Source organism: Anopheles merus, chromosome 2R (assembly GCF_017562075.2).
Source record: "Anopheles merus strain MAF chromosome 2R, AmerM5.1, whole genome shotgun sequence".
Taxonomy (NCBI): domain Eukaryota; kingdom Metazoa; phylum Arthropoda; class Insecta; order Diptera; family Culicidae; genus Anopheles; species Anopheles merus.
Window position 1 is genome coordinate 30,639,688 of NC_054082.1, and position 14,460 is coordinate 30,654,147.

The 14,460-nt window shown below is 48.3% G+C and overlaps 3 protein-coding genes across 4 annotated transcripts in view; 2 read left to right on the plus strand and 1 right to left on the minus strand.

Moving 5' to 3' along the window:
• Positions 1–522: 522 nt before the first annotated feature.
• Positions 523–3,956, plus strand: LOC121587713 (protein suppressor of forked). The gene is made up of 9 exons (XM_041904774.1): positions 523–931; positions 1,011–1,124; positions 1,211–1,419; positions 1,502–1,889; positions 1,952–2,143; positions 2,216–2,407; positions 2,480–2,726; positions 2,801–3,364; positions 3,456–3,956. Exons 1-9 carry the CDS (start codon positions 893–895, stop codon positions 3,671–3,673), a joined length of 2,163 nt encoding a protein of 720 aa, XP_041760708.1. The 5' UTR covers positions 523–892; the 3' UTR covers positions 3,674–3,956.
• Positions 3,957–3,974: 18 nt separating this feature from the next.
• LOC121587738 (serine/threonine-protein phosphatase 6 catalytic subunit) lies at positions 3,975–5,656 on the minus strand. Its single transcript, XM_041904819.1, has 4 exons — positions 5,325–5,656; positions 4,941–5,069; positions 4,704–4,862; positions 3,975–4,599 (listed from the first exon to the last, which is right to left on the minus strand). Exons 1-4 carry the CDS (start codon positions 5,490–5,492, stop codon positions 4,135–4,137), a joined length of 921 nt encoding a protein of 306 aa, XP_041760753.1. The 5' UTR covers positions 5,493–5,656; the 3' UTR covers positions 3,975–4,134.
• A 248-nt stretch (positions 5,657–5,904) lies between these two features.
• Positions 5,905–14,460, plus strand: part of LOC121587708 (dynamin) — a 16,264-nt gene continuing 7,708 nt past the window's right edge. Inside the window, exons 1-13 of one of the 2 annotated variants that reach the window (XM_041904759.1) lie at positions 5,905–6,739; positions 9,237–9,310; positions 9,383–9,532; positions 9,606–10,212; positions 10,317–10,662; positions 10,759–10,916; positions 10,995–11,289; positions 11,380–11,496; positions 11,704–11,715; positions 12,801–13,019; positions 13,108–13,201; positions 13,286–13,422; positions 13,523–13,689. In XM_041904759.1, the coding sequence (XP_041760693.1) occupies positions 6,594–6,739; positions 9,237–9,310; positions 9,383–9,532; positions 9,606–10,212; positions 10,317–10,662; positions 10,759–10,916; positions 10,995–11,289; positions 11,380–11,496; positions 11,704–11,715; positions 12,801–13,019; positions 13,108–13,201; positions 13,286–13,422; positions 13,523–13,689 (2,522 nt within the window). In that variant the 5' untranslated portion in view covers positions 5,905–6,593. The remainder of the gene's footprint in view (positions 6,740–9,236; positions 9,311–9,382; positions 9,533–9,605; positions 10,213–10,316; positions 10,663–10,758; positions 10,917–10,994; positions 11,290–11,379; positions 11,497–11,703; positions 11,716–12,800; positions 13,020–13,107; positions 13,202–13,285; positions 13,423–13,522; positions 13,690–14,460) is intronic. The other variant, XM_041904760.1, reaches the window with a different exon arrangement.

The following is a 14,460-nucleotide window of genomic DNA, read 5'->3' on the forward strand; positions in this document are numbered from 1 at the left end:
GCGTTTAGAAGGCGTTTAGTGGTCGTTTAGTGGATTTGTGGCACTTGGGACAAACATTACACCATTAACATTTGACCATAACTACTTCATGAACATGAATTGTTATCTATCACTTTTAAACCATTCAAATATAATACAATGAACAAAGATATGTGTAAAAGTTCATCGATGCGTGTGAGAGAGTAGGGCTGATGAATAGAGAGAGATGGCATGAGTTTGTGTTCATTATCCCCGAAAAATTTCGCTTGGGTAATCGCTGATGCGGGCGTGCGTGCGTTTTCTGAAAATGTATGGAATTTGACACTCGCAGCGGGTGACAGCCCGCAACCGCATGCGTCAGAATCAAACAGTTTTCCGCACGCACGCCCGCACGCCCGCAGTAGCGATTACCGCTGCCTCAAGGCCTGCCTGTACCCACTAGTGAAGTGAGCTTGGCTTTCAGTGACTTATTGTTACCATAGCAGGATGGTCAGTCCTACGTATGGGGGGCACGGTCTATTCGGGGCTTGAACCCATGACGGGCATGTTGTTAAGTCGTACGAGTTGACGACTGTACCACCAGACCGGTCCTTTTTTCTTAATCACAACTGTCAAAAATGCGCGAAGATGTATTGGTGAGAGAAGCGCCTTGAACGTACCTGCCACCGTCACACGTTTTGTTTATAGGCGTCAAACACTTTGACATCGGCAAACAGTGGCACCGAGTGGCATTTTCTTTTCACGATACTTTACTTGCTGTAGCTCAAGAATCGAAGATAATTTCCGTAGTTCCATTCGCTACTACCGTGTTACGGTTGCTGCTTAAGGCTGCTCGTTCGTGCGTTTCCGTGACCAGCTGCAATTGTTCGATTTGCGCGATAGTCAAACACTCTGCAGCAAAGCACGCCGCAAAATGACACAACAACTAAAGGACCAGCTAAAGTTTGATATAGTAAGTTGTTGCATCGTGATGGATTGCCATTGCAATACGTTTGGTAAACCAATTTCCAACCTATTCCCTGTCTGGCTAGGAATGGGGACATGAGCGATTGGTTCGGGCACAGCAAACGGTCGAAGTGCGACCATTCGATGTGGAATCCTGGTCGCTTCTGGTACGCGAAGGGCAAAGCCGGCATGTGAACGAGGTAAAACAAAACAACAACAAAAATGCAACACGAACAGTATGATACAGTGTGCTGAAATGCACTAAAATATGTCACATTACTTGTAGGTTCGATCGTTGTACGAATCGTTGGTGTGTGTATTTCCGACGACCGCTCGGTACTGGAAGGTGTACATCGAGCAGGAGATGAAGTACCGCAATTACGAGCGAGTAGAGAAGCTCTTCCAGCGGTGTTTGGTCAAGATCCTAAACATCGATCTGTGGAAACTTTACCTGACTTACGTGAAGGAAACGAAAGCTGGACTCAGTACACACAAGTAAGCGTTCACAGAACCACCCAGTGGGGGTAGCATAATTTGAGTAACCTTCTTTACCTTACCTTGCTTTTGTTTGTTTAAGGGAAAAGATGGCACAGGCGTACGATTTCGCGCTAGAAAAGATCGGCATGGATCTGCACTCGTTCTCCATCTGGACCGACTACATCATGTTCCTGAAGAGCGTCGATGCTGTGGGCAGCTATGCGGAAAATCAGAAAATAACGGCCGTCCGGAAGGTGTACCAACGCGCTGTCATCACTCCGATCATCGGCATTGAACATCTGTGGAAAGATTACATCGCGTTCGAGCAGAACATTAATCCGATCATATCGGAAAAGATGAGCGTGGAGCGGTCGCGAGATTACATGAACGCACGACGTGTTGCGAAAGAGCTGGAAATTGTGACCAAGGGTCTGAACCGGAACCTGCCGGCCGTACCACCGACGGTAACGAAGGAAGAAATTAAGCAGGTGCGTGTGACGATCGGTGGCATGTAGTCATTACCGATTCAATAATGCATTTACTTTGACAGGTGGAGCTGTGGAAAAAGTACATTGCGTTTGAAAAGTCCAATCCGTTGCGCAGTGAAGATAATGCGCTGGTAACACGCCGCGTTATGTTTGCAATCGAGCAATGTTTGCTCGTTCTTACACATCATCCAGCCGTGTGGCATCAGGCAGCTCAGTATCTCGATCAAAGCTCGAAGCTGCTCGTGGAGAAAGGGGTACGTAACCGAACAAATCTCGGCAAAGGACTTTAAAGCAAGGCTGTGTGTGATTCTTTTCATCGATTCTAGGATCTCAATGCGGCCAAGGTATTCAGCGATGAAGCGGCAAACATTCTGGAGCGTGCTATTAACTCTGTGTTGAGCCGCAACGCGCTACTCTACTTTGCTTATGCCGATTTTGAGGAAGGGCGGTTGAAGTACGACAAAGTGCACCAGATGTACAATAAGTTCCTCGCGATTAACGACATTGATCCGACACTGGTACGCGCTGTGTTTGTCACGGGGTTGCGAGTAGTAAAAATGACGCATTTTCCCTTGCTTTCCCTTTTTAAGGCTTACATACAGTACATGAAGTTTGCACGCCGGGCGGAGGGAATCAAATCGGCCAGAGCCGTGTTTAAGAAGGCACGCGAGGACGTGCGCTCCACCTACCACGTGTTTGTGGCGGCCGCACTGATGGAATACTATTGCAGTAAGGATAAGGATATCGCCTTTCGGATATTCGAACTGGGACTGAAACGCTTCGGTGGTAGTCCTGAATACGTCATGTGCTACATCGACTATTTGTCGCATTTGAATGGTACGTTCAGCGGCGTTAGCATGTCGGATTTGCATCGGAGCACTTCAAAAGCCCAACTGTTTCTTCTTTTTTAGAGGACAACAACACCCGCGTCCTGTTTGAGCGGGTGCTCTCGTCGGGAGGACTAACGCCACAGCTGTCGGTCGAAGTTTGGAATCGCTTCCTGGAGTTCGAGTCCAACATTGGGGATCTGTCTAGTATCGTGAAGGTCGAGCGTCGCCGCAGCGCCGTGCTGGAGAAGCTGAAGGAGTTTGAAGGCAAGGAAACGGCGCAACTTGTTGATCGTTATAAGTTTCTTGATCTCTACCCATGCTCGCCGTCCGAGCTGAAATCGATCGGGTACAGCGAAACGCGAGGAATGCTCAGCGTGACCGGGGTGAAACCGCCGCCCGCACCGGTTCCGGAGCAGCCAGAGCAGCCGCAGCAGCTTGCCCGGCCCGACTTCAGCCAGATGATACCGTACAAACCGAAACCGAATGCATTCCCAGGCGAGCATCCAGTGCCGGGTGGTACGTTCCCGCAGCCGGCTGCACTGGCCGCCCTGTGCGCTATTTTGCCACCGCCCGTAAGCTTCCAGGGTCCGTTCGTGTCGGTCGACAAGATAATAGAAGTGTTCAATCGCATCCAACTACCCGAAGGTACGTTCTACGCCTACCAACTTCTAGTATGTCGGGGCGATTTTTCAGCGCTTGTTAAATTTTGTTTTGGTTTTTCCTTCCCGCTTCATAGTTCCCCCACCGCCAAGCGATAGTACTGCCGATTCGAGATTGTTCGAGCTCGCCAAATCGGTCCACTGGATCGTGGACGATAGTACGTACGCGAGCGAAGGTGGCCTTAAGCGGCGGCGCATGGCACCGGGCGGAGAAGACAGTGATGATGAGGCGGTGGCGCCAGCCCCGCCCGCCAACGATATCTATCGTTTAAGACAGCAGAAACGATTCAAGTGAATGCATGATGATAGCCTGCTACGCCACGGGATTATGCTTTTAGGAACAGTGTTTCGCCCGCTGCCGGAAACATACATAGTTGTAACATATATTTGTAAGGACTAGGCGAGCTCGTCATATCCACGTTCTGAGAATGTTTTAGAGGACGAAAACATTGTGGCTGGTAATCAGCATACCGGAATGTACAGAGGTAGTGTGCGATGCAAACATTCGGGCACGGGCAGGTACGAACGACGTCTAACATGAATAAAACAAACGAACCCCCGTATAGATAGAAATGATCGATGCCGCCGGGTCTGGGTCAGTGTTTTTCACTTTGCTTCTAGGAAGTTTGATAGTTTTTATTGTGCAAAAATACGTTCAATAACTGTAGAGCAGTAATGCGTCGATCTGCGGCTCGGCATGACAGCAACGTAGCGCCGAAGGTTCCGGCCTGCGTCCCGTCAGTAGCATTGCTCGGTTCACAGGAAATAAGGCGTAATGCGCTGGCTTGGTATGACGCGTTCTTCGTTCGGGACGGCTTTGAATATTTTCACCTTTGGATCATGAATGTCATTTTCTTTAAACTCTAGTATCGAGGCGACGTTGCCACAGCGGTAGCAGTAGTTCGGTGCCGACCAGACCGTCACTAGCTTTCGGTCGAACTGGTAGTTAATACCCTCGTGTACCAGCTGATGCGCCCGGCAGATCATCCTCAGGAAGTTGATCTCCATAAAGTCGCGCGTCACCGCCGACCCGAACAGCCAGCCGGCACCGCGCGGGCTCTCCGCCCACGTGTCAATGTCGTCCGGATCCGACCAAACCAGATCACAAAATGCGCCCTTGTGCGGTATCTCCTGGTCACGGTTAATGGTTCGAATTTGATCGAGCGTTTTGATTTCCGGACTAAGACCACCGTGAACGCAAAGCACCTGTTCTTCAATAATCTGGAAGTGGGAAGCCCGAAGCAGAAACATGCCCGTTATCAAAACTGTCCACAGTGCACGGGAGGGAGATGGACATATCCTGCTTTCCATCGGCGTGCTCTTACCGCGGCAATTGTTAGAAGGTCAAACACCCTACAGCAATACTTCCACGGACTAGCGTTACCGTACTTCGTGTAACATTCATCGTAAAATCCGTACACTTTGGTGATTTGGCGCGACTCGTGGTTTCCTCGCAGCAGCGTGATTTTGTTCGGGTACCGTGCCTGCAAATTGGAAAATGTCGCACTGGTCAAACGGATCATGCCAGCCCCCGGGACGGGGCGGGGTACACCCTGCCGTACCTTTAGCGTAAGCAAGCGCGTGAACGTTTCCAGACTGTAGTATCCCCGATCCACAAAGTCTCCCATAAAGATGTAGTTCGTGTCCGGCACTTGGCCACCGGTGCGGAACAACTCTTCCAAATCGTAAAACTGCGAACGACAAGAAGTGAGCGGTGTAAGGGCGATGGCTGGGGAATTGAAAATAGACCTGCAGGTGTCCCCGCCACGAACGACAAATATCGCCCGCAGCGCGTGGATCCGAGGGTTGGGATGGGCCACGGGGCAAGTGCGGCCGGGCATTTATTCTTATCGCCCTCGCACCGGCCGACCGGCGGTGACGCGTGATTCATCTAAATATATACGCAGTTCGGTAAGAAAGATGACGGGGAGGGTGACAAAACGAACCTGTCCATGAATATCGCCGCAAACGGTGACGGGTGTGCTGACGGGCTGTACGTTCGATTCCTCGATCAGCAGCTCGCAGACGATGTCGCACAGCTTCTTGAGATCATTTTCCGGCAGGTACTTGCACTGCTTCACAATTTCGATCCATTGATCCAGGTCCGAAGCCATGGCTCCGCGGATACGCTGCTAACAGGGGGAGGGGGTGGAAGATTTGTGGTCGCTTTGTAGGATTTATCTCGGACACGGTGATATGGGGTAGCGAAGTCTTGCGAAGAAACAACACAATGCGAGTCACCCCTTCGGCTCCTCTGTGTGGAACCTACTGTCAAACAAAGGTCGACGTCAAGTTGATCAAGGTTGATAGTAGTGTGTTTTGACCGTACTTTTTTGCTGTCACTGTATATTCATTTACGAAACATTGAATGTACATTGCAACTCATAAAATAAATAAGCAAAATAAAACGTATGAAATTGCACTCTTTTCATTGACGCGATAAGTTCGGTGCTGACAAAGCCGCAACGGAATGATTTGAAACATGCCCGTGTCACACCTCGCGCCCATCCATCTTGCCCAGCAACCTGTCAAACGCCGTCAAGGAAGGAGCCAAGAAAAAGAAACACTCTGCGCAATCAATCGATCGGGGAGGCAGGAAAAATCGAGTTTTTCACCTCGTCCAGAAAGGAAAAGCTCTGGTTCGCTCGTGCCCTCTGCGTGTGTGTGTCCGCGACTCCGATTGCATTCGCGCAATGATGTAGTGCATTGCGTACGCTTTACACGGTCCCAAAATCGAAGTCGAATTCCTTCGGTGCGATAAAAAAAAGAAGCCCCCTTGTTGTATATCGAGAGCCGTCACTACGCACACACAGCAGAAGTTGGAACGGGCAAAGGCGAAAACCAACCAAATAGTGCTGTGGTGCTGAATCGTTTGGCAGACGAAAAGTCAAGGGCCAGTGCGTGCGTGCGTGCTTGCGTTACTGAGTGTGTCCGGCGGAGGAGGTACTCCGCACAGGTGGTGAAAAAAAAAACAAATCCGTGAAAGTTTGCGGAGGGTGCTTTGGTTTGTCGATCGAAGACGGCGGCGACCCGTTCAACGACAGGAAGAGGAATTGTGTGAGTGTGCGTGTGTGTGTGTGTGTGCACTTGTAAGAAAGGCACAGACGGTACAGAACAAAGTGTTGTGCGGGGTGTGAAAGCGTTTGCGCTGTTCTACAGCGTTTTGTGCGTGCAAACTAAACGGTGAACAGCGGCAGCCCATCAACACCACCAGCATGGAGTCACTGATTCCGATCGTGAACAAGCTGCAGGATGCGTTCACGCAGATGGGGGTGCATATGCAGCTTGACCTGCCACAGATCGCGGTGGTCGGCGGTCAGTCGGCAGGAAAATCGTCCGTGCTGGAAAATTTCGTCGGAAGGTCAGTTGAGTATATACAGTAGCAGTAGTGGCGATAAGATATTACTAAGCAGAGACCACGAAAAGCGTGTGAAGGGGGGAAAAAGTCGATGCTTTTTGTCGATTCATTCATTACTCATCCTAAAACACCACCACCCTCCCATCCAGCTCGAGCTGTCAACGATTGATCGTAGCGAAAGGGTTTTCCCAGGCATTTTTTGTTGTTTTTTGCATAACATGTCTTCCTCTTTGCGGGGGAGGTGATTGTGTATCCCTTGTTGTGTTTAATCCTTCGGCCCATGTAATGTGAGAAGGATGGTGGTTCCTTCATCCCATGCTCAAACAAGAGAAGAGCGCGCGCACACACACACGCGCGCGCAAGACTGTGAAACTGACGGAAGTGTCATTGGGGCGAGTTTGAAGGCACCTCATCAAACATGATTCACCTATTCCGCCCCGCGAATGTGGGGTGTGGGATGGATTTTCAGTCGCTACAATTCGCATACGTTCGTGGAGAAGGGGGAGGGCATTTAAAAAAAAAAACGGAGGAGCTGAAATTGGGGAGTCTCCTCGTACGTTTTCGTTGCCGTTTTGGTGTGCTGTGTGTGAGTATGCATTGTACTGTGTGCTACGGAACAAACGGGCTGACCGAACACGGTTTATGAGCGACTAGGATAGCGCAAGCGAGAAAGAGAGAGAGAGAGAGAGAGAGAGAGAGAGAGACAGAGAGCGCGCGTACGAAAGAGAACAAAATGAGCAGGAGCGCGGACTGCGTGCGATAAGACGAGCGAGAACAAGATAGCGGGGAACCTTCTTTGCGAAAGAGCGCGCGCGGTTCCAACCCTCCCACCCTCAATATGAGCGAGTCTAGCAGCGGGGCTCTTCTTGGGGTGTCACCCCGTGTGTCGTGTGTGTGTGTGTGTGTGTGTGTGTGTGTGTGTGTGTGTGTGTGTGTGTGTGTGGAAGCTATCAGAGGAGTCGAAAAATAATCGATAATAGAGTGGACTTTTATCGAGACACACCGTCCGCGCGTCCTACGCTCTGTGCTCCGCTACATTTCGAACGAGCTCACCTCCATTGCCTACACACGTCCAAAGGGGGCCAAATAATGATTTTTCTAACCTAACCCCCCCCCGCCCCTCCAAAAAAAAAAACAACCATAATTGAAGAACCAGCAGTTTATGGAGGCGGCGGCGGCGGTGGCACCCTTATCTAAAGCTACGGGTCGTTTCGGAGGTTTTACTTTTTCATTGCTTCTCCCTCTCCCTCTCTTCACCGCCGTCGTTGTCGTCATACTCTGAGAGCAGTGAGCATTAGCTTGCCCTAAAGTCATCGGTTTGCTCACAATCGTGCAATGTGCACTGGGATGACCTACCAACACCATCCAGCACAGATGCAAACGAGCACACAGAGCAATGCTGGCGGAGCGAAACATCTGAGCAAATACTCGACGGCACATGGAGAGAAAACTCCCACAGGCGTCGCATGACGGTTGGTGAGCTGTGACGTATGTGCGCATGTAGGGGGAGGGAGCATGGTGTTGGAAGTGAAAATATTTACACTTTTCTGCTCTTAATCTAAGCCCCCCGTTCGGATGTTCCTGCCTAAGATGAATGCTATCTTGTACCAGCAAATTACAAAACAGTATTTAATGCAATCAGTGTGGTGCCCTTGTCCCCCCCAGGTTGTAAGCGTAGAATCTAACCGCGTGTCCTTTTGCTCTCTCATATTTTCGCTCAAATTATTTTGTTGTCTACTCACAAACGTAACCCCCCCCCCCTCCCCTATCGGAGCACCACGGGAGCAGAGCAACGCACACTTGTGCACCATCACGGCTACGTGTATCTACAAACACTTCCGCTTTCGTCCTTACTTGCGCGTTAGTAGTGGAGCTCGCAGAAGGAAGAAAAAATTACATAATATCCACGATAACGGGTGAAGACGGGAAGGTGGTTTTGCAACTGCAGCGCGTTCTTTTCCTCCATTCGTTTGCGAGTGTTGCGCTGCTGCTGCTGCTGCTGCTGCTAGCGTATGTCCTTCGAAATACCAGGTGGAGTGAAAGAACGGTGGACAGGAAATGACACATTCTCGACTAAAACGAGTAGAACTAGCTCATTTAACCATGACTAACGTTTAGCATCACTTCGCATCATGACGTGATGCTGATGGGGAACTGCGGGTAATCGACACGACACGAGATGGGGGATACAGCTTTTCCTCCCTCGATTACGGGCAGGAAACAGAGGCACATTCATTACGAGACGACTTGCAAGAAAGATAAAAAACACTTTTCGATACGAGATAGGCACACACACAATGAGCATTGCTGTTCGACAAACAGCAGAGACCGGGCACAATGGCAAGCTGCTGCTGTTGTATAGAGCGTGTACAGTTAATTGGTGTGTTGCGTTGGGCACTATCCAGCAGAAAAGATGCATGTCATTAGTACTAAAACTTACTGCATGTTATCATTCTTATCGGATTTGTTATTGATTTGGTGTTTTTATGTTCCATTACAGAGATTTTCTCCCCCGAGGATCCGGCATCGTAACGCGACGACCATTGATTTTACAGCTAATCAATGGAACTGTGGGTAAGTTGGGTTGAGTCAGCGAAACAAAATAAATACTATGAGTTTAATATATGATGCAATGTTGTACCACAGAATTTGGAGAGTTCCTTCATCAGAAGGGTAAGAAGTTCTCCAACTTTGAGGAGATTCGGCAGGAGATCGAAGCGGAAACCGATCGCATTACCGGTAGCAACAAGGGTATCTCAAACATACCGATTAATCTTCGCGTGTACTCGCCGCATGGTAAGGTGACGTGTGAAGTTCCTCCATAGTGACGGTTTAGTACAAAATGTTCCTTTTGCTTCTTCCATTTCAGTACTCAACTTGACGCTTATCGATTTGCCCGGTTTGACGAAGGTACCGATCGGCGATCAGCCAGCCGACATTGAGAACCAGATCAAGGGCATGATCTTTCAGTTCATCCGCAAGGAAACGTGTCTGATTTTGGCCGTCACGCCCGCCAACACCGATTTGGCCAACAGTGATGCGCTCAAGCTGGCCAAAGAGGTCGACCCGCAGGGCGTCCGGACGATCGGTGTCATCACCAAGCTCGATCTGATGGACGAGGGAACGGATGCGCGCGATATTCTCGAGAACAAGCTGCTGCCGTTGCGCCGCGGCTACATCGGTGTGGTGAACCGGTCGCAAAAGGATATCGAGGGCAGAAAGGACATCCATGCGGCCCTGGCCGCGGAGCGCAAGTTCTTCCTGAGCCATCCGAGCTATCGGCACATTGCCGATCGGCTCGGCACGCCGTATCTGCAGAAGGTGCTCAATCAGCAGCTGACCAACCATATCCGTGATACGCTGCCGGCGCTGCGCGATCGGCTACAGAAGCAGATGCTAACGCTGGAGAAGGATGTGGATCAGTACAAACATTTCCGCCCGGACGATCCAAGCATCAAGACGAAGGCTATGCTGCAGTAAGTTCAATGCGCGCGCAAGATCGAGGGCGGGGAGGGGGGGGGGGGTGAGCGAACGCGTGTTGGTTTTGATTGGGCGATTCATCTGCTTTGTCTTCCAACAGAATGATCCAGCAACTGCAGTCGGATTTCGAGCGCACAATTGAAGGTTCCGGTTCGGCGCTAGTCAACACGAACGAACTTTCTGGCGGTGCCAAGATCAATAGAATATTCCACGAGCGATTGCGTTTCGAGATCGTCAAGATGTCGTGCGATGAGAAGGAGCTGCGGCGTGAAATTTCGTTCGCCATTCGCAATATTCACGGTATTCGTGTCGGTCTGTTCACCCCGGACATGGCGTTCGAGGCGATCGTAAAGAAACAAATCTCCCAGCTCAAGGAACCGATCCTGAAGTGTGTCGATCTGACCGTCTTGGAGCTGTCTAATGTTGTGAGAATTTGCACAGACAAGGTACGGTAGGCGCGGTGTGTTGGCTGCTTTCGTTAGTACGGAATGAAGTATGTAATTTTAAAAAAAATCCCGCCTTTCCTTTCGTTTCCTTGCCAGATGGCTCGTTATCCGCGTTTGCGCGATGAGACGGAGCGTATCATTACTACGCACATTCGCCAGTGCGAACAAAAGGCCAAAGAGCAGATGATGCTGCTGATCGACTACGAGCTGGCCTACATGAACACCAACCATGAGGATTTCATCGGTTTCGCAAAGTGAGTGTCCGGGCGGGGGCGGTAGTGCTTTGGGTATGTCATTGAATGATTGTTGTAAACATTTGATTATTCCCGCAGTGCTCAAAGCAAAACCGAAAATGCGGTCAAGACGGGCACTCGCAACCTTGGCTCGCAAGTGATCCGCAAGGGGCACATGTGCATTCAAAACCTCGGCATCATGAAGGGTGGCTCCAGACCGTACTGGTTCGTGCTAACGTCCGAGAGCATCTCGTGGTTCAAGGATGAGGACGAAAAGGAGAAGAAATTTATGCTGCCCCTGGATGGGCTGAAGCTCCGTGACATTGAGCAAGGATTTATGTCCCGGCGACACACGTTCGGTCTGTTCAATCCAGATGGACGTAACGTTTACAAGGTAATATGTTGTAAAGCACCCATGAGAGTTGGTTCGGGAAGCATCAACGTTGAAGGTTTGACATCTAAATATTGTTCTTTCTTTCCACAGGATTACAAGCAATTGGAGCTGTCTTGCGAAAGCACTGATGATGTGGATTCATGGAAAGCATCCTTCCTGCGTGCGGGTGTGTACCCTGAAAAGGATACTCCCGCCAACGGAGATGAGGTGAGTTTGTTGTTGCATAACATCCTGTAACCAGTAACAGAACAGTAACTCTTCTAACATGAACATTGTCGACACAATGACATTGTAAAAAACACGTGATTCTGAGAAGAGTGTCATTGGGTGATGATTATTCAACATGAACCGCAAATTCGAGACTGATTTCATTCTATCTTTTTCTCACCTTTGCACATTTCGCGATCATCGAAGACGGAAGCGGAGGTTGGTTTGATAATTGTTTTATAAAATAATTTGTTGACAGAGGTTGTTCCCCCCACATCCTGCTTCCAGATGGGTTTCTACTCCACTTCCTTTATAGCACAATTTAGATGTTTCCGTTGTCATGTCTGTCCCTAGTAGCACTTTAATCAACACACATTCTCTTTGCTATCGGTCCAACACATCGGTCACCGCTTAAAATTTGGTCAGTGGGTTAACAAATTTCCATTGGCTTACTCTCCCGCGGGTGCTTTAGATGAAAGTTATTGCCTTATATATCCGTCAACCGTGTAACGAGTTGTTTGATCGTTCGTCCTGTTAAATTGTTTAACTCATTTCAGAAATTGCTATCGCATCAGCAATCTCTAGTAGATGATGTTAGTAAGACAGATACTGAAGTACGCAGTAATGTATTTATGAAACGTGTTTTCCTTTGGTTTTGGATTGTCCTCATTTTAAATTATACTTCACAAAGCTCAATATGAATTTCACCTAACACTACAACGATGATCCTACCAGCTATAACATTAGTAGGACTACATAGAAAATGTTTTTTACATGTATTAGACTAATTTCATTGATTTAAATTAGAATATGTTATGAATATTATGTTTTTCGTAACAAAACAGGTGCTGAGTACAGCAAACTAATATTGTATAGCGAAAATGCGTTGTTTCATATCTCCTTTTTATAACTTGGTTAACTTATGGTTGAAATGTTTGATATTAAAAGTACAATCTTTGATCATCAAATCAAATTGGCACTATTCTATGTGTTTGTCATCCTCTGTATCCCTTGTTCTCTCTTACTCTGAAACACATATCTGTAACATATACTGATCAGTTTCGGGGGCAAATTTTGTAGTGCGGTTGTTGCACTGTAACACTTCAATATGCTGCCAGACGGTTTGGTGGTTTGGCTTAGTGTGTGCTGTGGTATTTTTGCTTCACAAGTTTTGTTACTAATGAAATGTAAGCAAACCTGCAATTAAGGATGGTGCTTTGGTTTTATTTCACAAGCTAATATAATTATATCGCCATATATTAGATATAGACATTTAACATGAAAATGCGTCTCAATTCCCACAGGAGAGTGGAGGCGAAAGTGGTCCAACTGGGCAGTCCCTTGATCCACAGTTGGAGCGCCAGGTAGAGACGATACGCAATCTTGTCGAATCGTACATGCGCATCGTCACCAAAACTACGCGTGACATGGTTCCGAAAGCTATTATGATGCTCATCATTAACAATACCAAGGATTTCATCAATGGCGAGCTGTTGGCGCATTTGTACGCTACCGGCGATCAGGTATGATTGGGAGTGTGACTAATGTGCCGGTTGGAACATTGCAAGAATGAAAAAATGACGGTATTTATTTATTCTTCCAAACCCAAAGGCCTCGATGATGGAGGAAAGCGCGGACGAAGCACAAAAACGTGAAGAAATGTTGCGAATGTATCACGCGTGCAAGGAAGCGCTGCGTATTATTGGTGAGTAGTAGCATGGTCATGCTCGGGGTTGCTGTCAGTGTGCTTAATCTGCCATCTGGTGCTTGTTGTCATTCCCCTTTGTAGGTGACGTATCGATGGCTACCTTCTCTACGCCCGTACCACCACCGGTGAAAAATGATTGGTTGTCGAGCGGTCTCGACAACCCGCGGCTGTCTCCCCCGAGCCCGGGCGGTCCGCGTAAAGCTGCACCACAGCAGCAGGTAAGCGTGCCATACCTTGCCCCGCTGTTTCGTGCTGTCTGTTTGGGCGAGGACGTTCACGCGATTGTTGACTCGATGTTGTTACTCTCTGCTTTCCCAGGGTTCGCTCAGCTCTATGGGAGCTCCGGCTGGCCGGGGACCACCACCAGCACCAGCTAGTGCTAGGCCGGCCCCGGCAATACCGAACCGACCTGGAGGTGGTGCCGCACCACCCCTGCCCGGTGGCCGTCCAGGTGGCCAGGCACTACCGGCACCATTGATTCCATCGTAAGTATTACCGTTTCCTTGCTCGTTTATCCTTCTTTTGGTTTTTTGCTTGTTTTATGACCTTTAATTTAAACTTTTAAAACAAAGGGTGCTCTACTAAATGATCTATTTCAATAGCGATCTTATTTATTAATTTAAGATATCATTATGGTTCTGTTGTAACTTGGTTTAACTTTGTACCCTTTCGCGAGGGATTGCCATTGCACTGTGCGATTCTATAGGTACACAGTTGTTCAGTGTTTCTGTTATGCTTTGAACCATTCTTCGCTTTGGTTTTACATTGTTTACGCTTAACCGCATCTGATTTACCGTAGGCTTTCTGTAAGTTCTGTTGCTTTTCTTTTGAGTAACAGTTTTGAAATTTACCGCAAGTAATGTTCGTATTTGTTGTCTGTCTTTTTTAATTAACACCCTCCAAACCTAACTTTTACAGGCGGCGTTAAAAACTAACTAAACATAGCGAGCAAAGTAAACACACGAAACGTACACGTGAAAAGAAATCTCCTTATCGTATGAAACATGCAATTTATGTAGAGATATATAAATATTATACATATACAAAACATACGCATATGTGCAAATGGATCGTTAACTTGTAGAGAAAAGTATGCAGAATGCGATTGGCGAGTTAGTTTCAACAAAACAAAACAAAAGTTAGCAGGAACCAAAAAACACAAAGTTTAAACATGAATGCAGTCAATCTAACAGACAGGAAGGACGGTATCATCTACCGAACCAACACTAAACTCACACGGAAGAGTTAACTATCTC